At 54.7% G+C, this 26,494-nt stretch overlaps 2 protein-coding genes across 2 annotated transcripts in view; both read right to left on the bottom strand.

Moving 5' to 3' along the window:
- LOC144247757 (rho guanine nucleotide exchange factor 11-like) overlaps positions 1 to 5,203 on the bottom strand; it is a 39,772-nt gene extending 34,569 nt beyond the window's left edge. The window contains exons 1-2 of the mRNA XM_077789338.1: positions 5,135 to 5,203; positions 942 to 1,036 (exon numbers count right to left, since the gene is read on the bottom strand). Coding sequence (XP_077645464.1) covers positions 942 to 1,036; positions 5,135 to 5,166 — 127 coding nt within the window. The 5' untranslated portion in view covers positions 5,167 to 5,203. The remainder of the gene's footprint in view (positions 1 to 941; positions 1,037 to 5,134) is intronic.
- A 5,631-nt stretch (positions 5,204 to 10,834) lies between these two features.
- LOC110476883 (ETS translocation variant 3) lies at positions 10,835 to 24,301 on the bottom strand. The gene is made up of 5 exons (XM_077789369.1): positions 24,228 to 24,301; positions 20,561 to 20,616; positions 17,110 to 17,347; positions 15,717 to 15,832; positions 10,835 to 11,983 (listed from the first exon to the last, which is right to left on the bottom strand). Exons 2-5 carry the CDS (start codon positions 20,604 to 20,606, stop codon positions 10,932 to 10,934), a joined length of 1,452 nt encoding a protein of 483 aa, XP_077645495.1. The 5' UTR covers positions 20,607 to 20,616; positions 24,228 to 24,301; the 3' UTR covers positions 10,835 to 10,931.
- Between the last annotated feature and the right edge of the window lie 2,193 nt (positions 24,302 to 26,494).

Genomic DNA, 26,494 nt, shown 5'->3' with positions numbered 1-26,494 from the left:
TGAGGAATGAGGCTCTGCAGTCCGGCTTTGGCCCTGAGGAACCCCCGGTACCGGGGCTTGCAAGGCCTTGGGGTCACTGTCCAGCCCTGGCCACCAGCTCCTGTGGCCACCCATTGTCCAGCCCTGACCTCCAGCTCCTGTGGCCACCAGCTCCTGTGGCCACCCACTGTCCAGCCCTGGCCACCAGCTCCTGTGGCCACCCACTGTCCAGCCCTGACCTCCAGCTCCTGTGGCCACCAGCTCCTGTGGCCACCCACTGTCCAGCCCTGGCCACCAGCTCCTGTGGCCACCCACTGTCCAGCCCTGACCTCCAGCTCCTGTGGCCACCCACTGTCCAGCCCTGGCCACCAGCTCCTGTGGCCACCCTCTGTCCAGCCCTGACCTCCAGCTCCTGTGGCCACCCATTGTCCAGCCCTGACCTCCAGCTCCTGTGGCCACCCACTGTCCAGCCCTGACCTCCAGCCCCTGTGGCCACCCACTGTCCAGCCCTGACCTCCAGCCCCTGTGGCCACCCACTGTCCAGCCCTGACCTCCAGCCCCTGTGGCCACCCACTGTCCAGCCCTGACCTCCAGCCCCTGTGGCCACCAGCTCCTGTGGCCACCCATTGTCCAGCCCTGACCTCCAGCCCCTGTGGCCACCCATTGTCCAGCCCTGGCCTCGTGGTCACTGCATTGTCCCTTGTGGGACCCCAAATCCCAACGGAAGGTCTGGATCCGCATCCTGGCCGTGAGTGACCCCGAGTGACCCTGAGTGACCAATGAGTGACCCTGAATGACCCCGAGTGACCAATGAGTGACCCTGAATGACCCTGAGTGACCACTGAATGACCCCGAGTGACCAATGAGTGACCCTGAATGACCCTGAGTGACCAATGAGTGACCCCGAGTGACGCTGAGTGCCGGAATTCCCGGAATTCCCGGAATTCCCGGGCAGTTCCCACCTGTGGATTCCGAGGCGTCCGAGGGCTGCCGGCCGTGGCCGGGGGATCTTCGCTCCGAGGGGGAATCGCCCAGGGCCGAGGAGAGGCCGCTCAGCCTGGGAATTCGGGAATTGGGGAATTCGGGAATTGGGGAACGCCGGACACGACCCCCGGTCACCCCCAGAGAGCCGGAGAGGAGCCCTGGCAGATCCCAAATCCCCCTGGCAGATCCCAAATCCACCCAGGATCAGATCCCAAATCCCCCCAGGATCAGATCCCAAATCCCCCCAGGATCAGATCCCAAATCCCCGCTGGGATCAGATCCCAAATTCCCCTGGCAGATCCCAAATCCCCCTGGGATCAGATCCCAAATTCCCCTGGCAGATCCCAAATCCCCCTGGGATCAGATCCCAAATCCCCCCTGGGATCAGATCCCAAATCCCCCCTGGGATCAGATCCCAAATTCCCCTGGCAGATCCCAAATTCCCCCTGGATCCCCCTTTTCTCCGGGATCAGCTCCCCCTAAGGAAAAAAATCCCTGGAAAAGCCCCTCAGGATTTTCCAGCCCCTTTTCCATGAGCAGCCGCAGAGCTGGGCCCTGCCCTGGACATTCCCGGCCAATCCGCAGGAAAATCGGGATTAACCCTCGGGATTATCCAGGGCCCAGCCCAGGTCAGCCCTTTTTATCCACCCAAAATCTCTTGTTTTTCCCAAAAATCCCCAAATTCCGGGATCCGCGGCATTCCCGAGACGCTTTTCCTTCAAAACCGCAATTCCAGGAATGCCCAAATCCCAGCCAGGGGATCCAAAGGGATCCAGAGGCTTCTCCTGCCCCTCTGGAAGCAGCCAGGGCTTAACGAGGCTATAAAAAAGTCATTTAATTCGGCTTAATTAAAGCTCCTTAATTGCCTCGGGGGCGGCCGAGCCAGGGCAATTCCCACAATTCCCATTCCAGCGGCACCTCCGGAAGGACCCAGCCCCGCTCTCCCTTCCCAAGTCCCAAAAATTCAAAATTCCCAAAAAACCGAAGCTTGGAATGGGAAAAAATTCCCTTTTCCCAACATTTCTGCCCACCGGGTTCCCTCCGGAGACAGGTTTGGAATCCCCAGCTGGAAAATCCCACGGAAACCTGGGATAAACCAGGGTTGAAAGCAGGAAAAAAGGGGGGAAATCCCATTTTCCGACTTTTCTGACCACGCCGTGGCTTTCCAAGGAAAAGCAGAATTCCAGGGGCAGCTGGGAGGACCTGGAGGGCTCTTCCCAGAAAATTCCCGAGTGTTTTTATCGGGAATGCTGCAGGACAAAGCCGCAATTCCCGGCTCTTCCCTCAACCCCAAACCCTGCCGTTCATTCCCGGGTTGTTTTTTGGGAATGTCCCCCAGGAAATCCGGGATCTCCGAGGAGCCGCCACCGAATTTCACGGGAACAAACCCGAATTCCCAAACCCCTTTCCCACACAACTTTGGCCTTCCATTCCCAAATTAACAAAAAACTCGGGATCTCAGGGAAAGTTTTTGCTTTCCCACATTCCGAGGGCGGCCGCCGAGTCCTGGGAGGAATTCCGGGAGTTTGGATCCCGCTGGAATTTCTCCTCGGATTTGCAACATTTGGTTCCCTCCCTGCCGGGGGCTGCGGCTCCGCTGCTCTCCCTGGAAAAACACCAGGAAAACCACGGAGAGACCGGAGAAACACGGGAATATTTTCCCATTTTTCCTGCTTTAAACCCGGGTTTATCCCTGGTTTCCATGGGATTTTCCAGCTGGGAATTCCAATCCTGCTGTGGGAAGAGATGGGAAGGAGGCCAGGGGTCAGAAATGTTGGGAAACGGGTTTTTTCCCCATTTTTCCCGCTTGAAACCCTGATTTATCCCAGATTTCCATGGGATTTTCCAGCTGGGAATCCCAAAGCCTTTTTTGGGAAGGGGATCCCAACGGAACGCCACCGTCCGGAGCGATCCCAAATGTTGGGAAAACGGGAGTTTTTCCCGTTTTGTTTTTCAGTTGGTCGGGGTTTTTTTTCGGGAATTCTCCACGGGAATTCTCCAGGAAGAATTCCCGGCGGGGTAATGATTAACGGAGCCGCTCCTGGGGAAGTGGGAAGTGGCAGAGCTGGTTGGGCCGGAATTCCGGCTCCTGGAATTCCCTGTCCCGGGGGGATCCTCTCCCCATTCCCGCAGAATTCGCAGCTGGGAGGATCCTGAAATCCCCGGGATGAGGCACTTCCAGGGATGGGGAATCCATGGAATAACCTGGGCAGGATCCAGGAATGGGCCCTGGAATCCCAAATGAACCAGCCCAGGGAATCCTGGAATTCTCTGGGCTGGGAAAAGCAGGAAAAATCCCCAGGATCTGGTGGGAAAACGATCCCTGAAATTCCCGGGATCTGCCTCTCTCCCAGGCCCCCAAATCCCTCATTTCCCACCCAAATCCACGTGGGAAATGCCGTGGCTGGAGCAAAGATCCCAATCCAAGAATTCTCGGCCAAATTCCTGAATTTATCCCAGAAAAAGCTCCAGGGTTTTCCAAGGGTTTATCCCACCAAAAAAAATCCCCAAATTTGGTGTAAAATGGAGCCAAACAAACTGGGAAAAAGCCAATCCCCGGTGGTGGATATTGGAAATATCCCAAAAATCAGGGAAGTTCGGGATATTCCCCCCCACTCCCCAAATCCGGGAGTTTTATCCCAAAACGCTGCTCCCCTGAGGGATTCATGGAAATACGGGATGGGCTGAGTCCCACCATTCCCAAAATCCTGGAATTTTATCCCAAATTCCCGTCTTTCCCCCTAAGGAATGGGGTGAGGGCTACAGGGCGAGCGGAGCCCCCTCCCAGAGCCTCAAAATCCCAGAATTTCACCCCAAAACACCCCAAATCCTGACATTTCACCCCAAATCCTGACATTTCACCCCGAATCCTGACATTTCACCCCAAATTCTGACATTTCACCCCAAAACACCACAGGGACCAAGTGCGGAGTCCCGGATGAGCTGAGCCCCCTCCTCTAAGCCCCCAAATCCCAGAATTTCACCCCAAAACACCCCAAATCCTGACATTTCACCCCGAATCCCAGGATTTCACCCCAAACCACCCCAAATCCCAGGATTTCACCCCAAATCCCGGCATTTCACCCCAAACTGCTGCTTTTCCCCGCAGGACCGCCCTGGCAGCTCTCGGAGCAGCGGAGCCTCCTCCCAGAGCCCCAAAATCCTAGGATTTCACCCCAAACCCCAGCGCCCGCTTCCAGAGCCCCCAAACCCCTGGATTTCACCCCAAAACCCCCGGATTTCACCCCAAACCCGCCGGATTTCACCCCAAACGCTGTTCCCGCTCCCAGAGCCCCAAAACCCCTGGATTTCACCCCAAAACCCCCGAATTTCCCCCCAAACCCCCCGGATTTCCCCCCAAACCCCGTTCCCACTCTCAGAGCCCCAAAACCCCCAGATTTCCCCCCAAACCCCTCACCCGCTCCCACAGCCCCAAATCCCCGGATTTCCCCCCAAACCCCCGGGTTCCCTCAAACCCCCAGATTTCCCCCCAAACCCCTCACCCGCTCCCACAGCCCCAAACCCCCGGGTTCCCCCCAAACCCCCGATTTCCCCCCAAGCCCCGGTTCCCCCGGATTTCCCCAAGCCCCGTTTCCCCGATTTCCCCCAAGCCCCGGGTTCCCCCGGATTTCCCCAAGCCCCGGTTCCCCGATTTCCCCCAAGCCCCGGTTCCCCCGGTTCCCCCCCAAGCCCCGGGTTCCCCCGGGTTTCCCCAAGACCCGGTTCCCCGATTTCCCCCCAAGCCCCGGGTTCCCCCGATTCGCCCCCAAGCCCTGGTTCCCCCGATTTGCCCCCAAACCCCGGGTTCCCCCGGGTTCCCCCCAAGCCCCGGTTCCCCGGGTTCCCCCGGGTTCCCCCAACCCCCCGGTTCCCCCGGATTTCCCCAAGCCCCGGTTCCCCGGGTTCCCCCGGGTTCCCCCAACCCCCCGGTTCCCCGGGTTCCCCCGGATTCCCCCCCAAGCCCCGGTTCCCCGGGTTCCCCCCAAGCCCCGGTTCCCCGAGTTCCCCCCAAACCCCGGGTTCCCCCCGGTTCCCCCGATTCCCCCCAAACCCCGGGTTCCCCCGGGTTTCCCCAACCCCCCGGTTCCCCGGGTTCCCCCGGATTCCCCCCCAAGCCCCGGTTCCCCGGGTTTCCCCAAGCCCCGGTTCCCCGGGTTCCCCCCGGCCGTACCTGTCCGGGGCCTGCGGAGGCCGCACGCTCATGGCGCGGCTCCCTCAGGGCCGGGCCCGGCGCCGCCGCCCCGGCCCCGCCACCATCCCCGGCCCGGCGGCCGCGGGGCCCGAGCGAGCCCCGGCCCGAGCGAGCCCCGGCCCGAGCGAGCCCCGGCCCGGAGCGCTCGGTGCCGGTCCGGGAGCGCTCGGTGCCGGTCCCGGGGCGCTCGGTGCCGGGCCCGGAGCGCTCGGTGCCGGTCCCGGAGCGCTCGGTGCTTGTCCCGGAGCGCTCGGTGCGGGTCCCGGAGCGCTCGGTGCTTGTCCCGGGGCGCTCGGTGCCGGTCCGGGAGCGCTCGGTGCCGGGCCCGGAGCGCTCGGTGCCGGTCCGGAGCGCTCGGTGCCGGGCCCGGAGCGCTCGGTACCGGTCCGGGAGCGCTCGGTACCGGCCCGGAGCGAGCCCCGGCCCGGAGCGCTCGGTACCGGCCCGGAGCGCTCGGTACCGGTCCGGGAGCGCTCGGTACCGGCCCGGCCCGGCCCGGCTCTGGGGCGCGGCCCCTCCCGGCGGGGGCCGGGCTGCGGAGAGCCCCGGGAGCAGCTCCAGCCCCGGGAGCAGCTCCAGCCCCGGGAGCAGCTCCAGCCCCGGCCCGGCAGCGCCAATCCCGGCCCGGGGCTGCTGCCAATCCCGGCCGGCCCGGCCCCCACGGCGCCGGGAGATCCAACCCCGGCCCGGAGCTCCAATCCCCGGGCTCGTTCAGCCCCGGGCAGCGCCAATCCCGGCCCCGGAGCTCCAATCCCCGGCCGGGGCAGCTCCAATCCCCGGCCCCGGAGCTCCAACCCCCGGGCTCGTTCAGCCCCGGAGCTCCAATCCCGGCCCGGGGCAGCTCCAATCCTGGCCCCGGAGCTCCAATCCCGGCCCGGGGCAGCTCCAATCCCCGGCCCGGAGCTCCAATCCCCGGGCTCGTTCAGCCCCGGGCAGCGCCAATCCCGGCCCCGGAGCTCCAATCCCGGTCCGGGAACTCCAATCCCCGGCCCCGGAGCTCCAATCCCGGTCCGGGAACTCCAATCCCCGGCCCCGGAGCTCCAATCCCCGGCCGGGGCAGCGCCAATCCCGGCCCGGGGCAGCTCCAACCCCGGCCGGGGCAGCTCCAATCCCCGGGCTCGTTCAGCCCCGGGCAGCTCCAATCCCCGGCCCGGGAGATCCAACCCCGGCCCTGGGGCAGCTCCAATCCCCGGGCTCGTTCAGCCCCGGAGCTCCAATCCCGGCCCGGGGCAGCTCCAACCCCGGCCGGGGCAGCTCCAACCCCGGCCCCGGAGCTCCAATCCCGGCCCGGGGCAGCTCCAACCCCGGCCGGGGCAGCTCCAACCCCGGCCCCGGAGCTCCAATCCCCAGCCCGGGGCAGCTCCAAACCCCGGCCCCGGAGATCCAACCCCGGCCCTGGGGCAGCTCCAACCCCGGCCCCGGAGCTCCAACCCCCGGGCTCGTTCAGCCCGCACAGCCCCGGGGCCGCTCCGATCCCGGCCCGGGGCAGCTCCAACCCCGGCCCGGGGCAGCTCCAACCCCGGCCACGGAGCTCCAAACCCCGGCCCCGGAGATCCAATCCCCGGCCCGGGAGATCCAACCCCGGCCCTGGGGCAGCTCCAACCCCGGCACCGGAGCTCCAATCCCGGCCCGGGGCAGCTCCAACCCCGGCCCTGGGGCAGCTCCAACCCCCGGGCTCGTTCAGCCCGCACAGCCCCGGGGCCGCTCTGATCCCCGGCCCGGCCCCGCCCGCGGGGACACAGAGAGACCTCGGGTGTGGGGGACACGGGGACAGGGAGGGGACACAGGGACAGTGTGGGTTTGGGGACAGGGAGGGTTTGGGGACACCCATGGGGACAGGGAGGGTTTGGGGACAGGGAAGGTTTGGGGACACCCATGGGGACAGGGAAGGTTTGGGGACAGGGAGGGTTTGGGGACACAGGGACAGGGAGGGTTTGGGGACAGGGAAGGTTTGGGGACACCCATGGGGACAGGGAGGGTTTGGGGACAGGGAGGGTTTGGGGACAGTGTGGGTGTGGGGACACCCATGGGGACACTGAGGGTTTGGGGACACCCATGGGGACAGGGAAGGTTTGGGGACAGGGAGGGTTTGGGGACAGGGAGGGTTTGGGGACACCCATGGGGACAGGGAAGGTTTGGGGACAGGGAAGGTTTGGGGACAGGGAGGGTTTGGGGATAGGGAGGGTTTGGGGACACCCATGGGGACAGGGAGGGTTTGGGGACAGGGAGGGTTTGGGGACAGGGAAGGTTTGGGGACAGGGAGGGTTTGGGGACAGGGAAGGTTTGGGGACAGGGAAGGTTTGGGGACACTGAGGATTTCGGGACACGGAAGATTTGGGGACATGGGGACAGCGTACATTTGGAGACACCAAAGATTTGGGGACACCCATGGGGACACTGAGGGTTTGGGGACAGGGAACATTTGGGGACATGGGGACAGCATAGATTTGGGGACAGTGAGGATTTGGGGACAGTGATGATTTGGGGACATCAAAGATTTGGGGACAGTGATGATTTGGGGACAGTGAGGATTTGGGGACAGTGATGATTTGGGGACATCAAAGATTTGGGGACAGTGATGATTTGGGGACAGTGAGGATTTGGGGACAGTGATGATTTGGGGACATCAAAGATTTGGGGACAGTGAGGATTTGGGGACACCCATGGGGACTGAGAACTTGGGGACATGGGGACATCAAAGATTTGGGGACACTGAGGGTTTGGGGACACTGAGGGTTTGGTGACACCCAAAAACCCCAAAGACAGAAGCAGCGGGAGCTGGGGAATTTCCGGGATCCCGGGAATCCCTTCCCAAAAATCCCAAACCCCGGGAGAAGCCCCAAAGAAAGCAGCGGCGCCTCTCTGTTAAAAGGTTTTTATTTAACGTTCTGAATTCGAGGTAAAATACTTTTATTTTTCGCTTTTTTTTTTCCTTTTTTCCGTGTTTTTTTTTTTTTTTTTTCAACTTCCATAACAAAATACGGAGCTATGGGATACCCCTGGAAAAAAATATGTATATTATCCATAAATTTCTCTAGCATTCCATCATATATATATATAATATATATATGCAACCCTTTCTTAAATCTGATTTTTATAGAAATCGGAATTTAATTTTAAAGGCACAAATTTCGGATTTTTTGTCTTTTTTTTTTTTTGTTTTGTTTTTTTTTTTTTTGCCCCTCTACTTTACACCCTATGTACAAAGCCACGCTCCCCGTCCCAAATTCCATCGATTTTCCCGAAGGATTCCTGCCGGATTCCCACCGGGGAGAGTTCAAATCCCTCGAAATCCCTCGAAAAAGGGGTTTTATCAACCCGAAAACAAAAGCGTAAATATCGGTTTAAAAAGCGCTAAAAAATCAAAGTATTTCCCGGAAAATCCAAAGTTTTTCCGGAGTTCTGATGATTTCAACCGAGAGAAAATTCCTGGGTTTTTCTTTTTAATCCCACCAGGATGCTGAGACGCAAAAAAAAAGAAAGAAACCAACGGAAAAACAGCTTAAAATAATAAAAAACCTCAACATAATTATGGAATAAATAAAAAAATCCGGGACAACCCCATTAATGCTGTTGGATTTTTCCTCCTTTTCCGGGGAAATTCCTCCCCAGAAATTCCCCCCGTTTGGGGCTGTCCCATCAAAAAGTCTTTTTTTTTTTTTTTAATTTTTTAATTTTTTAAACATTTTTCCTACGGATTTGCTACGAAAAAGAAGCAAAATTAACGAAAAAAAAAAAAAGAACTGCTGGAAAAAACGGGATCATGCTCCGGGGCAAATTCATCCGGGAGAGAATTCCAACCATTCCCAACTTCCCGAGGGTTTGTTTGTTGTTCAATGGTTTGGCACGGTGGAATTTTAGGAATTTTTCCTTGAAACTTCCGATTTTTTTCCACAAAATTTTGATCTGGTTGTTTTGGTTTTTTTCCTTTAAATCCGTTCGTTTTGTTTTGGTTTTTTTTTGACCTTTTCCTTCTCCTCTTCCTGCTTTTTTTTTCGTTGTTTTTCCTCCTCCCGGGCTCCGTTGGGAATTCTGGAATTCCCGAGAGGCGCCGGATCCGTCGTCCTGAGTCCGGAATTCCCTGAACTCTCCCAAGTTTTTTATTTTCATTTCCACTTTTCATCTTGGTTTTCTTTTTTCTTTTTTTTTTTTTGCAGTGCAATGGCTGTGACAGGAAACCCCGACATTCCCACCCTTCCCAAAAAACTCCCAATCCCAAAAAATCCTTTTCTAAAGCCACAAAAATTCCAACTTTTTTTTTTTTTTTTTTGTTCCTTCTCTTCCCGTGGGATTCCGATTCCAAAGGACTGGAGAGGAGGGGTGGGGAAAATCCGGGATTTTCCCCCCGTTTTTTGTTTTTGTTTCTCCCGACGGTTCCGGCGCTGGGATTTGGGATCGGCGGGAATTCCGGGCAAGGCCCCTCGTGTGATTCCTGAGTTCGTCCTGGCGCCTCTCCGGTCGCGTTTTTTGGGATCATCCAAGGCTTCTCCACCCCAACTGCACATTCCAAGGGTCCCACGCCCGGCCGGGCTGGGATCTGGGAATCGCTCCCGGGATCCCGGCGGGGAATTTCCTCCCCCAGCCCGGAATTCCCAAAATCCGAGCTCCGAGAGCGAATCCTGGGCAGCTCCCGGCGCTTCCCGAGGCTCGATCCCGCTGGGAGCCAAGCCGGAGCCTTCGGAATTCCGCTGCTGCGCGGGGGAACGGCGGCGTTTGGCATTTCCCCCCAAGAACCAGGAAGGATCCACGACATCCGAGCGCTCCCGGAAAAAATTCCCAGAAAAAGTCCAAACGTGGTTTGTTGGTTTTTGTTTTTTTTTTTCTTTAAGGCATGAGTCAAACGGGGAGAAAAATGGGGGGGAGGGTCCAAAAATCTGGGAATGGCGCCGGGAATTCCGGCGTTCCCGGGACTCACCACAATCATTCCAGCGCTCCTTCCAAGCATTCCCAAAAATTCCACCCACACGGATTCCGGAGCGGGAAAAAAATCCCCGCTCCGGGCACACAGAAACAAAAAAAACCAAACCCCAACATTTTTAATGCGTTAGGATTAAAGGCATCCGGTTAATTTTGTGTTATTCCCGTTCCCATTCCCTGAAAAAGTTTGGAGTTTTGCTCATGGCTTCTGCGAGAGAAAGAGAGAGAGAAAGAAAGGCGGGAAAAGGGGAATTTTCCCCGGAAATCCGCCGGGAACGACGCGGCCTCCATCCCGATTCTCCGAGAGTTTTCCTGAATCCTTTTCCCCCCCGCCCCAGCCCCGCTCCGTGGACAGTGCAAAATTCCCGATGCAAAATTCCCAAGCTCCTCCTTTTCCCAAAAAAAAAACCAAAAAAAAAACCAAAACAAAAAAAAAGAAGAACCAAACCAGCTCCTGGATGGCCGGGAAAACCTCTCATCCGTAAAAAAACCCCGAAAAATCCCAAAAAAATCCCCCCCCACCCTGTCCCCGGATCTGGAGATTCCCGGTGTCCCAAAAGGCCCGGGAGCGGCCCCGAGGCCGCGCCTGGAATTCCTCCGCGCCAGTCCTGGAGCTGGAGCCGGCTTTTCCCGGGAAAAGCGAGCGGGAATTGCGGCGTCTGCACCTGCAAGTCAACAACAGAAACAACACAAAGCCCGAAGCTTCCCGCACCCCCCTCCCTTCTCCCACCCCTGAAATTCCCTAAAAATTCCCAGGCCTGGCCCGCCCCCCTCCCCGCCCGGACCCCGAACTGCTCGGCAACCTTGCTACATAAATACACGGACGCCGCTCCGGCCGGCTCCGGCGCTCCGGCCGCCTTTAGGTGTCGGAGGCGGCGGCCACGGCTTTGGGCAGGTGCCAGATCCCGTTGGGCCGGGAATCCTCGGCCGCTTCCTGCCGGGAATCTCCGTTCCAGCGGCGCTTCAGCCGCAGCTTGGGCGGCATCAGGGCGTCCTCCCGGCGCTCCTGGCCGCCGGCCTCGCCGGGCCACTCCCGCGGCGCCTTCTCGGCGCTCTCCTCTCCGCACGCGCCGGGCTGAGCCGCGCCGGGCGCCCGCGCCGGGGCCGCCGGGCGGGCGAACACCGCCGCCTTCTCCTCCTCCTCCTCCTCCTCCTCCTTCCGCGGGACCTCCTCCTCGTCCTCCCTGTCGGGCGCCGCCGGCTCCACCTTGACGCGCGGCGGGCCGGCGGCCTCGGGGCTCTCCAGGCGCTCGCGGTTCTTGCGGCCGGCGGGCGGCGGCTGCAGCTTGATGGGGAACTGCGGCGGCTCCTCCAGCGGCACCGGGCACTGCAGCGGCGGCACCACCAGCGGGTAGCGGGGGAACGTCCGCGGGCTCAGGTGGTAGTTGAAGACGGAGCAGGCCTGCGAGTGCAGGTAGTGCTTCATCTCCTCGGGGTTGAAGGAGAAGCAGCTGCTGCCGGCGGCGGCGAAGGGGCTGAGCCCCGGCGAGGGGCTGTAGGAGAAGAGCGTGGGCGTCAGCGACAGCGCCGGCGAGATGGGCACGTTGAGCACGCCGGGGCGGCCCGGCAGCGGCGACGCGGCGAAGGGGCTGTGCGGGTGCTCGGGGAACACGCCGGGCCGCGGGAACAGCGGCAGCACCACCTCGGGCTTGCGCTTGGGCGCCGCGCCGCCGGCCGCCGCGTGCGCCGGCGCCAGCAGCTCCCGGCGCCAGTCCGGCCCGCTCTCCTCCGGCTCGGCGGGCTCCGGCTTCCTCTCGGCGTCCGGCGGCGCCTCGGCGCGCGGCGGCGGCAGCAGCGCGCCCGGCCCGAAGCGCGCCGCCGCCTCCTCGCCCGGCGACGCCGGCTCCAGCGGCGGGAAGTGGAAGCGGGACGAGGCCGTGGGCACCGGCGGCGCGCTCTGCGGGACCACGCCTGCGGGGAGACGGGGAAAACAGGCACTGAGCGTCTGGGGATCGGGGAGGAGCTGGATGAAATCCCCGGGGATGGCGGGGAGGGTTTGAGATGTCCGGCTGAAGCTCTGAGCCGAGCCGGGGTCGCACCCATTAATGGGAATGGCTGAAATATCTGGGGGAAAACATTAAATGTCCACGGGGGAAACTCCAATGTCCATGGAAATGGCTGAAATGTCCATGGAAATGGCTGAAATATCCATGGAAATGGCTGAAATGTCCATGGAAAAAACTCCAATGTCCATGGAAATGGCTGAAATATCCATGGAGAGAAATTAAATATCCATGGGAAAAACTCAAATGTCCATGGAAATGGCTGAAATATCTGGGGGAAAACATTAAATGTCCACAGGGAAAACTCCAATGTCCATGGAAATGGCTGAAATGTCCATGGAGAGAAATTAAATATCCATGGGAAAAACTCAAATGTCCATGGAAATGGCTGAAATATCCATGGGAAAAAAATCAAATGTCCAGGGAAAAAACTCAAATGTCCATGGAAATGGCTGAAATATCCGTGGAAAAACCTCAAATGTCCACGGAAATGGCTGAAATATCTGCAGGAATGGCTGAAATATCCATGGAGAGAAATTAAATATCCATGGGAAAAACTCAAATGTCCATGGAAATGGCTGAAATATCCATGGAAAAAAACTCAAATGTCCATGGAAATGGCTGAAATATCCGTGGAAAAACCTCAAATGTCCATGGAAATGGCTGAAATACCCATGGAAAAAAACTCAAATGTCCATGGAAATGGCTGAAATATCCATGGAAAAAACTCAAATGTCCATGGAAATGGCTGAAATATCTGCAGGAATGGCTGAAATATCCATGGAGAGAAATTAAATATCCACGGAAAAAACTCGAATGTCCATGGAAGTGGCTGAAATGTCCATGGAAAGAACTCAAATATCCATGGAAATGGCTGAAATATCCATGGAAAAAACTCAAATGTCCATGGAAATGGCTGAAATATCCATGGAAAAAACTCAAATGTCCATGGAAATGTCTGAAATATCCATGGAAAAACCTCAAATATCCATGGAAATGGCTGAAATATCTGGGGGAATGGCTGAAAAAGCCATGCAAAAACCTCAAATATCCATGGAAATGTCTCAAATACCCGTGGAAAAGACCCAAATATCAATGGAAATATCTCATCTGAGAGGGGATCTCATCAATCCATGGAAATGTCTCCCAACGTCCATAAAAATATCTCAAAAATCCATGGAAATATCTCCAATGTCCATGGAAACATCTTCTCTGAGGGGGAATGTCATCAATCCATGGAAATGTCTCAAATATCCCAAATATCCATGGAAATACCTGGATAATATCCCAAATATCCATGGAAATACCTGGATATTCATCAAAATCTGACTTCTGAGGGGGGAAATCTCATCAATCCATGGAAATATCTCAAAGATCCACAGAAATATCTCAAATTCCCACCCAAATCCCTCAAATTCCCACCCAAAATCTCGGTGAGGGAGGGGAAATCCTGGAGAAAAACCCCAAATTCCAGGTTTGCTACCCCAACCCCCACGGGGGTGGGAATGAGAGGGGCTGGGATTAACCAGGAGCCTTCCAAATTCTCCCAAATTATTTTTGTTCCCCAGCGCCCCAGGGCCAGGAGGGAGCAGGAGCTGGGAACTGCCCGGACTCGTTTGCTCCCAGTTAATTACGGAATTACAGCTCCAGACACATCTTCCCACCCCCGTTCCTTGGCTTGGAAAAGACATTCCCCTCTCCCAACAAACAAAAAAGAGAAAATAAAACAAACCCCAGCAGGGCCCACACAGGTGAAGGAGACACCAACACCTGGAGGAATTTCTCTCTTTTTGTTTTTGTTTTTTGGCCTTCCCGGAGCCTTGGAAAAACAAAACCTCGGAGATTCCCTCAGGGAGGGGAGGCGGCGGCGCCGGAGCCTGGAAAAATCCCTTTTTCCCTCACACAGAACCTGATTTTATTCCTATTTTCCCTGCTTTTATCCCTATTTTCCCTGCTTTTATCCCTATTTTCCCTGCTTTTTTCCCTCCTGGATCGCTGTTCCAGGCTTTGCCCTGGAAGCTGGATCAGGACCCTCCAAATCAGGACTTTTCTGTGGAGAAAAGTTTGGGATTTTTGGGAACAACGAGTTGCAGGCAGTTTTTTTATCTTTATGGATTCAACAATCACCATTTTTCCTGCTGGACTGGAGCTCCACACTTTCCCCTGGAGCAGCTCATGCTAGGCCCAGCTCCTCTAAATTGAGAATTTGTGAGGAGAAAAGTTTGGAATTTCTGGGAATATCAACTTCCAGAGGGTTTTTCTATCTTTTTAAATTAAAATAATCACCAGTTTCCCAATTTTTTCCTGTTTTTTTCCTACGGGATTGGTGCTCCACACTTTCCCCTGGAGCAGTTCTTGCTAGGCCCAGCTACTCTAAATTTATACTTTTTGTGGAGAAAAGTTTGGAATTTTTGGGAATATCAACTTCCAGAGGGGTTTTGTATCTTCATGGATTCAATAATCACCAATTTCCCCACTTTTTCTGCTTTTTTTCCTGTTTTGATCCCTGCTGCATTGGCTTTCCAGGCTTTGCCCTGCAGCAGAGTGTGCCGGGCTGGTCAACTCTAAATTGAGATTTTGTGAGGAGAAAAGTTTGGAATTTCTGGGAATATCAACTTCCAAGCGGTTTTTCTATCTTTTTAGATTCAATGATCCCCAATTTTCCCACTTTTCCTGTTTTTTTTTTCCTGCTGGATTGGGGCTCCACACTTTCCCCTTGGAGCAGCTCGTGCTAGGCCCAGCTCCTCTAAATTGAGATTTTGTGAGGAGAAAAGTTTGGAATTTTTGGGAATATCAACTTCCAGAGGGGTTTTCTATCTTTTTGAATTAAATAATCACCAATTTCCCCACTTTTCCTGCTTTTTTTCCTGCTGGATTTGCCATCCAGGCTTTCCACTGGAGCAGCTCCTGCTAGGCCCGGCTCCTCTAAATTGAGATTTTGTGAGGAGAAAAGTTTGGAATTTCTGGGAATATTGACTTCCAGAGGGGTTTTCTGTTTTTATGGATTCATTTTCCCACTGTGCCTGATGAGGACAATCCCTCAGCTGTGGGAATTTGGCTCTTAGAGGTTTAATTCCTTTAAAAATCCCCTTGGAAAGACCCTTTTCCCAGGAAACCGCTGCTGATTCCAGGATAAACCTGGCAGAACCATTTTAGGGTAAAAAAGGGACATTTATGCTCCATTCCCAAACCCTTCCTTGTTATCCTCTCTCCTCCAGGGAAGAATTTCTGATTTTTAACCAAAATCCAAGGAATTCCTGCCGCGTCCCTACGGAATCCCTCCCAACCCTGGGGCAGGAATGGGTTAAAAACCTGCAATTTTGGGGTGAAAAGGAGCGGGGAAAAAGGGGGAGAGAAGGGAGAAAAAGCCGTGGATTTTTACACCATAAACTCACCTGAGCCACCCCAGGACTGCATCCCGAGGCTGATCCTCTTATCCCACAAATCCCAAAAATCCCCGGGGAAAGATAAACCCGACCCCTCATCCCCCTCCACAGCGGGGATTTGCTCCCAGGTTTTGCTTTTTTTATTTTATCCAGGCTGGCTGGGGAAAAAACAATATTCCACATCCTCGGGTTGGGTTTTTTTTTTAGTTTTTCTGCCCCATTCCCACCCGGAATTCCCAAATTCCTGAGGCTCACCGTTGGGCCGGATGTTGATGAAGGGATAATTGGGCATCACCAGTTTGTTGAAGTTGAATTTGTAGGTGAATCTTTTGCCCTTGGTCTTGTGCAGGATCCTCTTGTTGTAGTAATATCTGCAAATAAATTGGTTTTTTTAAATGGGGAAAAAAAAAACAAACAATGGATCGAAGCACTCAAAAATCCAGAATTTCTTCCTAATTCCTCAGGGATCCTTCCTAATATCCTGTTTAACCAAAATATGGAATTCTGGGATGGTTTGGTTTGGAATGAGCTCAAATATCCTGAAAAATCCAGAATTCCTGAGGAATTCCTTCCTAATTTCCTGCTCAAATATCCTTAAAAATGCAGGGCTGGGGCAGCTCCCACCTCCCCAGGTGGCTCCAAGCTGGAATTGGGCATTCCCAGGGATGGGAAATCCATTGGAATCACCCAGAGCAGGGAGAGATTCATCCCTAAAATCCCACCTGATGGAATCCTGGGATATTTTTGGGGTGGAAAAGGACCTTAAACCACACCCCAACCCCAAACCCTGAGGGATGAGCAAACACCAGCACGACATCCCACCTAAAACCCCAAAATTCACGAGGAAAAAAACCCCCAAAATTAATGGGAAAAAAAGGCAAAAAGATCCCAAAATTCATGGGAAAAAAAGTGGAAAACCCCAAATTTGGCTGAACTGAGGGCGCAGCTGAGCTTCTCATAGTTTGTGGTGCCACCAGGCCCAGGCCACCAAAACCCTGATGGACGAGCCAACACCACCATGACACCCTGCCAAAAAAAAACAAAATTCATGGGGAAAACCCCAAAATTCATGGAAAAAAAAGGGAAAAAACCCAAATTAAGTCACCTGAGGGCACGGCTGAGCTTGTCGTAGTTCATCTGGGGCTTGCACTTGCGGCGCCCCCAGAGCCGTGCCACCAAAACCCTGATGGACGAGCCAACACCACCATGACACCCCGCCAAAAAAAAACAAAATTCATGGGGAAAACCCCAAAATTCATGGAAAAAAAAGGGAAAAAACCCAAATTAAGTCACCTGAGGGCACGGCTGAGCTTGTCGTAGTTCATCTGGGGCTTGCACTTGCGGCGCCCCCAGAGCCGTGCCACCAAAACCCTGATGGACGAGCCAACACCAGTATGACACCCTGCTAGAAAACCCCAAAATTGATGGAAAAAAAAGGGAAAAACCCCAAATTAAGTCACCTGAGGGCACGGCTGAGCTTGTCGTAGTTCATCTGGGGCTTGCACTTGCGGCGCCCCCAGAGCCGTGCCACCAAAACCCTGATGGACGAGCCAACACCAGCATGATGCCAGCTGGAAAACCCCAAAATTCATGGGAAAAACCCCAAAATTCATGGAAAAAAAAGGGAAAAAACCCCAAATTAAGTCACCTGAGGGCACGGCTGAGCTTGTCGTAGTTCATCTGGGGCTTGCACTTGCGGCGCCCCCAGAGCCGTGCCACCTCGTCGGGGTCCTTGATGACGAACTCGCCGTACTCGCCCTGCTGCCAGGCGATGACGTGCCGGAACTCCTCCTTCTGCAGCAGCTCCAGGATGAAGTGCCACAGCTGGATCTGCCGCGAGCCCGGGCTCGACTCCGTCTTGTACGCCCACTCCGGGAAGTGGTAGCCTGGCGGGGGGAATGGGGAGAAAATGGGGGTAAATGGGGGGGAAATTGGGGGGAAATGGGGGGAAAATGGTGAGAAAATGGGGGAAAATGGGGGGGAATGGGGAAAAAATGGGGGTAAATGGGGGGAAAATGGGGGGAAATGGGGGAGAATGGGGAAAAAATGGGGGTAAATGGGGGGAAATTGGGGGGAAATGGGGAAAAAATGGGGGGGGAAATGGGGAGAAAATGGGGGGAAATGGGGAAAAAATGGGGGGAAAAGGGGGAAAAATGGGGGAAATGGGGAAAAAATGGGGGGAAATGGGGGAAATGGCGGGAAATGGGGAAAAATGGGGGGGAAATGGGGGGAAAATTGGGGGGAAATGGGGAAAAATGGGGGGAAATGGGGAAAAAATGGGGGGGAAATGGGGAAAAAATGGGGGGAAAAAGGGGGGGGAAATGGGGAAAAAAATGGGGGGAAAATGGGGGGGGAAATGGGGAAAAAATGGGGGGGAAATGGGGAAAAAATGGGGGGAAAAGGGGGGGGAATGGGGAAAAAAATGCGGGGAAATGGGGAGAAAATGGGGGAAATGGGGGGGAAAATGGGGGTAAATGGGGAAAAAATGGGGGTAAATGGGGAAAAAATGGGGGGAAATGGGGAGAACATGGGGGTAAATGGGGGGAAAATGGTGGGGGATATGGGGGGAAACAGGGAAAAAATGGGGGGGAATGGGGAGAAAATGGTGGGGGAGATGGGGGGAAATGGGGAAAAAATGGGGGGAAATGGGGAGAAAATGGGGGAAATGGGGAGAAAATGGGGGAAATGGGGAGAAATGGGGAAAAAATGGGGGGGAAATGGTGAGAAAATGGGGGGGGAATGGGGGGAAAATAGGGAAAAATTGGGGGGAAAATGGGGGGAATGGTGAGAATATTGGGGAAAATGGTGAGAAAATGGGTGGAAAATGGTGAAAAAATGGGGGGGTAAATGGGGGAAAATGGGGGGAAATTGTGAGAAAATGGGGGGAAACGGGGCGGACACAGAGGGGAAAACGGGGGATCAATGGTGAAAAAATCGGAGAAAATGGTGAAAAAATGGGGGGAAACTGTGGGATCAATGAGGGGGAAGCGGGGGGATATGGCAAAAAAATGGTGGAAATGTGGTGGAAAAATGGGGGGAAATAGTGAAAAAATGGGGGGAAATAGGGGAAGAAATGCTGGGAAAAGGGGGGGAAATGGGGAAAAACAATGGGGGGGAATGGAGGGAAATGGGAAATTTTGTTTAGGGAACGATGGGGGATCAGTGGGGATGGGGCTGGAGGTGGGATTCCATCCGGTATTCCCTGTGGGATTGGGGAATTCCAGGTTTCCCTCCCAGCTGCTCGCTTCTGACTCCTTCCAGCCCCATTTCCATGGAAAATCCACCCAAAAACCACCCAAAAACCCAAAAAGAAAACACTAAAACCCACCAAAAAATTTTAAAACTCGGGTGGAACTCAATATTCCCTGTGGGAGTGGGGAATTCCAGGTTTCCCACCCAGCTGCTCGCTTCTGACTCCTTCCAGCCCCATTTCCATGGAAAATCCACCCAAAAACCACCCAAAAACCCAAAAAGAAAACACTAAAACCCACCAAAAAATTTTAAAACTCGGGTGGAACTCAATATTCCCTGTGGGAGTGGGGAATTCCAGGTTTCCCATCCAGCTCTTTGCTTCTGACTCCTTTCAGACCCATTTCCATGGAAAATCCACCCAAAAACCACGCTAAAACCCAAAAAGAAAACACTAAAACCCACCAAAAAATTTTAAAACTCGGGTGGAACTCAATATTCCCTGTGGGAGTGGGGAATTCCAGGTTTCCCACCCAGCTGCTCACTTCTGAATCGTTTCAGCCCCATTTCCATGGAAAATCCACCCAAAAACCACCCAAAAACCCAAAAAGAAAACACTAAAACCCACCAAAAAATTTTAAAACTCGGGTGGAACTCAATATTCCATGTGGGAGTGGGGAATTCCAGGTTTCCCTCCCAGCTGCTCGCTTCTGACTCCTTCCAGCCCCATTTCCATGGAAAATCCACCCAAAAACCACCCAAAAACCCAAAAAGAAAACACTAAAACCCACGAAAAAATTTTAAAACTCGGGTGGAACTCAATATTCCATGTGGGAGTGGGGAATTCCAGGTTTCCCACCCAGCTGCTCGCTTCTGACTCCTTCCAGCCCCATTTCCATGGAAAATCCACCCAAACATCACCAAAAAAACCACTCAAAGTCACAAAAAACCCACTAAAACCCGTGAAAAACCACAGAAAAATTGTAAAACTTGGGTGGAATTCAATATTCCGTGTGGGAGCAGGCAGATCCAGATTTCCCACCCAGCTGCTCCTTTCAGCCCCATTTCCATGGAAAATCCACCCAAACAACGCCAAAAAAAACCCACTAAAATCCGTGAAAAACTAACAAAAAACCCACTAAAACCTGTGAAAAAAACCACAAAAACCCACCAAAAAATCGGGAAAACTGGGCTGGAATTCCATTAATCACTGGGGCCTGGAATTCCGCTCAGTATTCCACGTGGGAGCAGGGAATTCCAGGTTTCCCATCCAGCTCTTTGCTTCTGACTCCTTTCAGACCCATTTCTTTAAAAATCCACCCAAGAAACACCAAAAAATCACTAAAACCCACTAAAAACCCACAAAAAAACCACTAAAACCCCAAAAAAACCCACAAAAAACCCACAAAAACCCCCAAAAAACCCCCACAAAAAACACAAAAAAACCACAAAAAAAACACCAAAAAACTGGGAAAACTGGACTGGAATTCCACTAATCACCAAAAAAATCCCAAAAATTGATAAAACCTGCCTGGAATCCCACTCAATATTCCAGCCAAAATCCCAGGGACGGAATTAGGGAAAAAAAACCCAAACAACCCAATTTGGGTGGGGATTTTGTTTTTTTTTTTAAATTTTGGTAAAAAATCTGATTTGGGGATGGTTTTTTTTGGGAAAATCTAATTTGGGGTTGGGGTTGTTTTGAGAAAAATCTGGTTTGGGGTTGGATTTTTTTGGGAAAAATCTGATTTTGGGTGGGTTTTTTTGGAAAAATCTAGTTTTGGGGTCGGGGTTTTTTGGGAAAAATCAGATTTGGAGTGTTGGTTTTTTTTTTTGGGAAAATCAGGGAATGCTTTTATCCTTCATGGGAATTGGGATTTCTGGATTTTTGGGATTTTGGGGTCCCTTACCCCCTCCTCCCTCGGGCTTGTCCACGATGCTGCAGCCGGCCTTCATCCTCTTCCTCCTGTGGGGAGAGAGAGCTCAGAGACCCCGGGGTGGGAAAAAGGGGAAAAATGGGGAAAAAATGGGGGAAAAGGGGGAAAAATGGGGGGGAAAATGGGAAAAATGGGGGAAAAATGGGGGAAAAGGGGGAAAAAATGGGGGAAAAATGGGAAAAATGGGGGAAAAGGGGGAAAAATGGGGGAAAAGGGGGAAAAATGGGAAAAATGGGGGAAAAATGGGGGGAAAAGGGGGGAAAAATGGGAAAAATGGGGGAAAAATGGGGGAAAAAAGGGAAAAAATGGGAGAAAAATGAGGGGAAAGGGGGGGAAATGGGAAAAAATTGGGGGAAATTGGAGGAAATGAGGGGAAATGGGAGGGAAAGTCGGAAAAATGGGAGAAAAATGGGGAAAAGAGGAAAAATGGGGGAAAAAGGGGGAAATAGTGGAAGAAAAGTTGGGGAAAATGGGAGAAAATGGGAAAAGGGGGCAAAAATGAGAGAAAAGGGAAAAAAAGGGGGGAAAGGGGGGGGAAGAGGGGGAAAAAGGGGGGAAATGAAGAGAAATGTGGAAAAGGAGGCAAAAAAGGGGGAAAAAGGGAAATTTCCCTGGCTGGAGGTGCAGGGAGGAGACAAAACAAACCCAGCTCAGCTCCAGACGGGCTCGGCTGCCAAAATGCACAGCTGGGAGCGCGCCCAGATGTGCCAGGGAGGAGGGAGGGAGGGAAAACGGGGGAAAACAGGGGGAAAATGGGAAAATAGGGAGAAAACGGGGGAAAAAATGATAAAATAGGGAAAAAACAGGGGGGAAATGGGAAAAAAACAGGGGGAAAATGGGGAAAATAGGGAAAAAAAAAGGGGAAAATAGGGAAAAAATGAGAAAATAGGGGAAAAACAGGGAAAAATTTGGGAAAATAGGGAAAAAACAGGGGGAAAATAGGGAAAAGATGGGAAAATAGGGGAAAAACAGGGGGAAAATAGGGAAAAAATTGGGAAAAAATTGGGAAAATGGGGAAAAAATGGGGAAAATAGGGAAAAAATGAGAAAATAGGGGAAAAATGAGAAAATAGGGAAAAAACAGGGAAAAATTTGGGAAAATAGGGAAAAAACGGGGAAAATAGGGAAAAAATGGGAAAATAGGGGAAAAACAGGGGGAAAATAGGGAAAAAATTGGGAAAAAATTGGGAAAATGGGGAAAAAATGGGGAAAATAGGGAAAAAATGAGAAAATAGGGGAAAAACAGGGAAAAATTTGGGAAAATAGGGAAAAAACAGGGGGAAAATAGGGGAAAAACAGGGGGAAAATAGGGAAAAAATTGGGAAAAAATTGGGAAAATGGGGAAAAAACGGGGAAAATAGGGAAAAAATGAGAAAATAGGGGAAAAACAGGGAAAAAATTGGGAAAATAGATAAAAAACAGGGGGAAAATAGAGAAAAAATGGGAAAATAGGGGAAAAACAGGGGGAAAATAGGGAAAAAACAGGAGGAAAATGGGGGAAAATAGGGAAAAAACAGGGATAAAATTGGGAAAATAGGGAAAAAACAGGGGGAAAACAGGAGGAAATAGAAAAAAATGGGGAAAATAGGAAAAAATGGGAAAAATAGGGAAAAAACAGGGAAAGACGGGGGAAACGGGAAAAATGGGGAAAAGGGGAGATAAATGGGGGAAAAGGGGGAAAAAGGGGAAAAGGGAGAGGAAAGTGGGAAAAAAGGGTGGAAAAAGGGGGAAAAGAGAGGAAAAATGGGGAAAAGGAGGAAAAAGGGGGAAAGAGGAAGGGGGAAAGGGAAAAAAACAAAATAAACCGGGAAAAGGGGAAAGAAAACCCAAAATAAACCGGGAAAAGGGAAACAAACCAAAATAAACCGGGAAAAGGGAAAAAAACCCAAAATAAACCGGGAAAAGGGAAAAAAAAAAAAAATAAACCAGGAAAAGGGGAAAGAAAACCAAAATAAACCGGGAAAAGGGGAAAAAAAACCAAAATAAACCGGGAAAAGGGAAAAAAAACCCAAAATAAACCGGGAAAAGGGAAAAAAAAACCAAAATAAACCGGGAAAAGGGAAAAAAAACCCAAATAAACCGGGAAAAGGGAAAAAAAACCAAAATAAACCGGGAAAAGGGAAAAAAAACCCAAAATAAACCGGGAAAAGGGAAAAAAAAACCAAAATAAACCGGGAAAAGGGGAAAGAAAACCCAAAATAAACCGGGAAAAGGGAAAAAAAACCAAAATAAACCGGGAAAAGGGAAAAAAACCCCAAAATAACCCGGGAAAAGGAGCGGGGAAAAGGGAAATTTCCGGGGCTGGAATTCACATCTGAGCCCCGGGAGGAACCGGAGCCCCCCTGGAGGGAACCGGAGCCCCCCGGGAGGGAACCGGAGCCCCCCGGGAGGGGACCGGAGCCCCCCGGGAAGGGACCGGAGCCCCCCTGGAGGGAACCGGAGCCCCCCGGGAAGGGACCGGAGCCCCCCGGGAAGGGACCGGAGCCCCCCGGGAAGGGACCGGAGACCCCCGGGAAGGGACCGGAGCCCCCCGGGAGGAACCGGAGCCCCCCGGGAGGGAACCGGAGCCCCCCGGGAAGGAACCGGAGCCCCCCGGGAAGGGACCGGAGCCCCCCGGGAAGGAACCGGAGCCCCCCGGGAAGGGACCGGAGCCCCCCGGGAGGGAACCGGAGACCCCCGGGAGGAACCGGAGCCCCCCGGGAGGGGACCGGAGCCCCCCGGGAAGGGACCGGAGACCCCCGGGAAAGGAACCGGAGAACCCCGGGAAGGGACCGGAGCCCCCCGGGAGGAACCGGAGCCCCCCGGGAGGAACCGGAGCCCCCCGGGAAGGGACCGGAGCCCCCCGGGGAAGCACCGGAGCCCCCCGGGAAGAACCGGAGACCCCCGGGAGGAACCGGAGCCCCCCGGGAGGAACCGGAGACCCCCGGGAGGAACCGGAGCCCCCCGGGAAGGGACCGGAGCCCCCCGGGAGGAACCGGAGCCCCCCGGGGAAGCACCGGAGTCCCCGGCCGGTGCCGTTGCCGCCCCCCGGGCCCATCCCGGTTCCCGGTTCCCGGCAGCCGCTTCAAAGGCCCCAAATGGCCGCCGGGAGGGGCCGAGCGGCGCCGCGGCGGCGGCGGGGCCGTGCCCGGGGCTGCCCCGCTCCGTTAGCGCCGGTCCCAGCCTGCCCCGGCCTGCCCGGCCCGGCCCCGGGCGGCGCCGCGCCCGCCCCGCCGGCCCCGGAGCGCGGCCGGGGCCTCCCACGCCGCCGCCACGGGGGGGGCCGGCCCCGGTGCCGCTCCCGGTGCCGCTCCCGGTGCCCCCGGGACCGGCGGGGGGGCTCGGTGTTGGCTCACCCCCGCCGGGCGGGGCGGTGCCGCGGAGCCCCCGCCCGCCGCGGAGCCGCCCGTGCGGCCGCTCCGTGTTTACCCAACGCCCCCTCCCCTTCCCTCCCCCCCCCCCCGTTACCGGGACCCCCCCGCCGTTACCGGGGCCGCGCTCCGGCCCTCGCCGCCCACCGGGCAGCGCCGCGCAGCCCCCGCGGCCCCTCCCCGGCGGCCTGCGGGGCTTTGCCTTCATCCCGAGCCGCTCCCCCCGCTCCGGTAACCCCCGGTAATTCGGTCATTCCGCCCCCCCCACACCGGGATCCCCCCGGGACGAACCTGCGGGGGCGGCGCGGGCCGGGAGGAGCGAGGCGGGTTCCGGGAGAAGGAGGAGGAGGAGGAGGACGGGAAGGGAGGGGGGAAACGGGGAAGGAGGCGGGCGGGGACCGGGAGGGGGGGGCGGGGGGCGGATCGTCCCCGGTAGCGCGGGGCGGGGGGGAGAGGAGCGGCTCGGCTTCCGCCGCTGGCGCCGCTGCCGGTGTTGTCGGCGGCGCCGCCGCTTCTCGTCGTTCGCTTTCCCCTTTCCCTCCTCCTCCTCCTCTCCCTCTCCTCTCCCGGTGCCTCCCCCGCGCCGCCGCCGCCGCCGGAACCGGAACTGCCGCCGCCGCCCACGCGCTTCCGGGCAGCGCGCGCGCCCACGCGCTTCCGCTTCCGGTCCCGCCGGGGCCGGGGGGGCGGGAAATGGCGCCGCCCCTCACGGAGAGCGGCCGGGAAAACGGGGGAGAACGGGGAAAAACGGGGAATAACGGGGGAAAACGGGGGAAAACGGGGGAAAACCGGGAAAAAACGGGGAATAACGGGGAAAAATCGGGGAAAAACGGGGTAAAACCGGGAAAAAACGGGGAATAACGGGGAAAAAACGGGGGAAAACGGGGAATAAACGGAAAAAACGAGGAAAAACGGGGGAAAACCGGGGTAAAGCGAGGAAAAACGGGGAAAACCCAGCTAAAACAGAGCCAAACCAGCATAAACCGGGACAAGAATGGGGAAAAATGGGGAAATTGGGGTAAAAGCCACCAAAAGTGGGCTGGGAATGGGGAAAAATGGGGAGATTGGGGTAAAACAGACCAAAAGCGGGCTGGGAATGGGGAAAAATGGGGAAATTGGGGTAAAACCCACCAAAAGCGGGCCGGGAATGGGGAAAAATGGGGAAAATTGGGATAAAAGCCACCAAAAGCGGGCTGGGAATGGGGGAAAATGGGGAAATTGGGGTAAAAGCCACCAAAAGCGGGCCGGGAATGGGGAAATTGGGGTAAAACCCACCAAAAGCGGGCCAGGAATGGGGAAATTGGGGTAAAACCCACCAAAAGCGGGCTGGGAATGGGGAAATTGGGGTAAAACCCACCAAAAGCGGGCCTGGAATGGGGAAAAATGGGGAAATTGGGGTAAAACAGACCAAAAGCGGGCCAGGAATGGGGAAAAATGGGGAAATTGGGGTAAAACAGACCAAAAGCGGGCCAGGAATGGGGAAATTGGGGAAATTGGGGTAAAAGCCACCAAAAGCGGGCCGGGAATGGGGAAATTGGGGAAATTGGGGTAAAACAGACCAAAAGCGGGCCAGGAATGGGGAAATTGGGGAAATTGGGGTAAAAGCCACCAAAAGCGGGCTGGGAATGGGGAAATTGGGGTAAAACCCACCAAAAGCGGGCTGGGAATGGGGAAATTGGGGTAAAACAGACCAAAAGCGGGCCAGGAATGGGGAAATTGGGGTAAAACCCACCAAAAGCGGGCTGGGAATGGGGAAAATGGGGAAATTGGGGTAAAAGCCACCAAAAGCGGGCTGGGAATGGGGAAATTGGGGTAAAAGCCACCAAAAGCGGGCTGGGAATGGGGAAAATGGGGAAATTGGGGTAAAAGCCACCAAAAGCGGGCTGGGAATGGGGAAATTGGGGTAAAAGCCACCAAAAGCGGGCTGGGAATGGGGAAAATGGGGAAATTGGGGTAAAAGCCACCAAAAGCGGGCTGGGAATGGGGAAATTGGGGTAAAACCCACCAAAAGCGGGCTGGGAATGGGGAAATTGGGGTAAAAGCCACCAAAAGTGGGCCAGGAATGGGGAAATTGGGGTAAAACCCACCAAAAGCGGGCTGGGAATGGGGAAAATGGGGAAATTAGGGTAAAAGCCACCAAAAGCGGGGTAAACGGGGCTGAAGTTGGGAAGTGAACAGGGAATAATAAAAGGGGTAAAGCGGGGTAAGAGCAGCCGTGGCACCAACGGGGCTGGAGGAGGCAAAAAGCGGCGCCGAGCCCGGCGTGAACAGAGGGAACGGCTGCGGGCCTGAAACCGACCCAAAACTGAGCCAAAATGGCCCAAAAATGGAGCTAAAACAGGCCCAAAAATGGAGCTAAAACGGCCCCAAAATGGAGCTAAAATGGCCCAAAAATGGAGCTAAAACAGACCCAAAAATGGAGCTAAAACGGCCCCAAAATTGAGCTAAAATGGCCCAAAAATGGAGCTAAAACGGCCCCAAATTGGAGCTAAAAAGGCCCAAAAATGGAGCTAAAATGGCCCAAAAATGGAGCTAAAACAGACCCAAAAATGGAGCTA

Source organism: Lonchura striata, chromosome 33 (genome assembly GCF_046129695.1).
Source record: "Lonchura striata isolate bLonStr1 chromosome 33, bLonStr1.mat, whole genome shotgun sequence".
Taxonomy (NCBI): Eukaryota; Metazoa; Chordata; class Aves; order Passeriformes; family Estrildidae; genus Lonchura; species Lonchura striata.
This window is presented reverse-complemented; position numbering and strand designations above follow the sequence as displayed.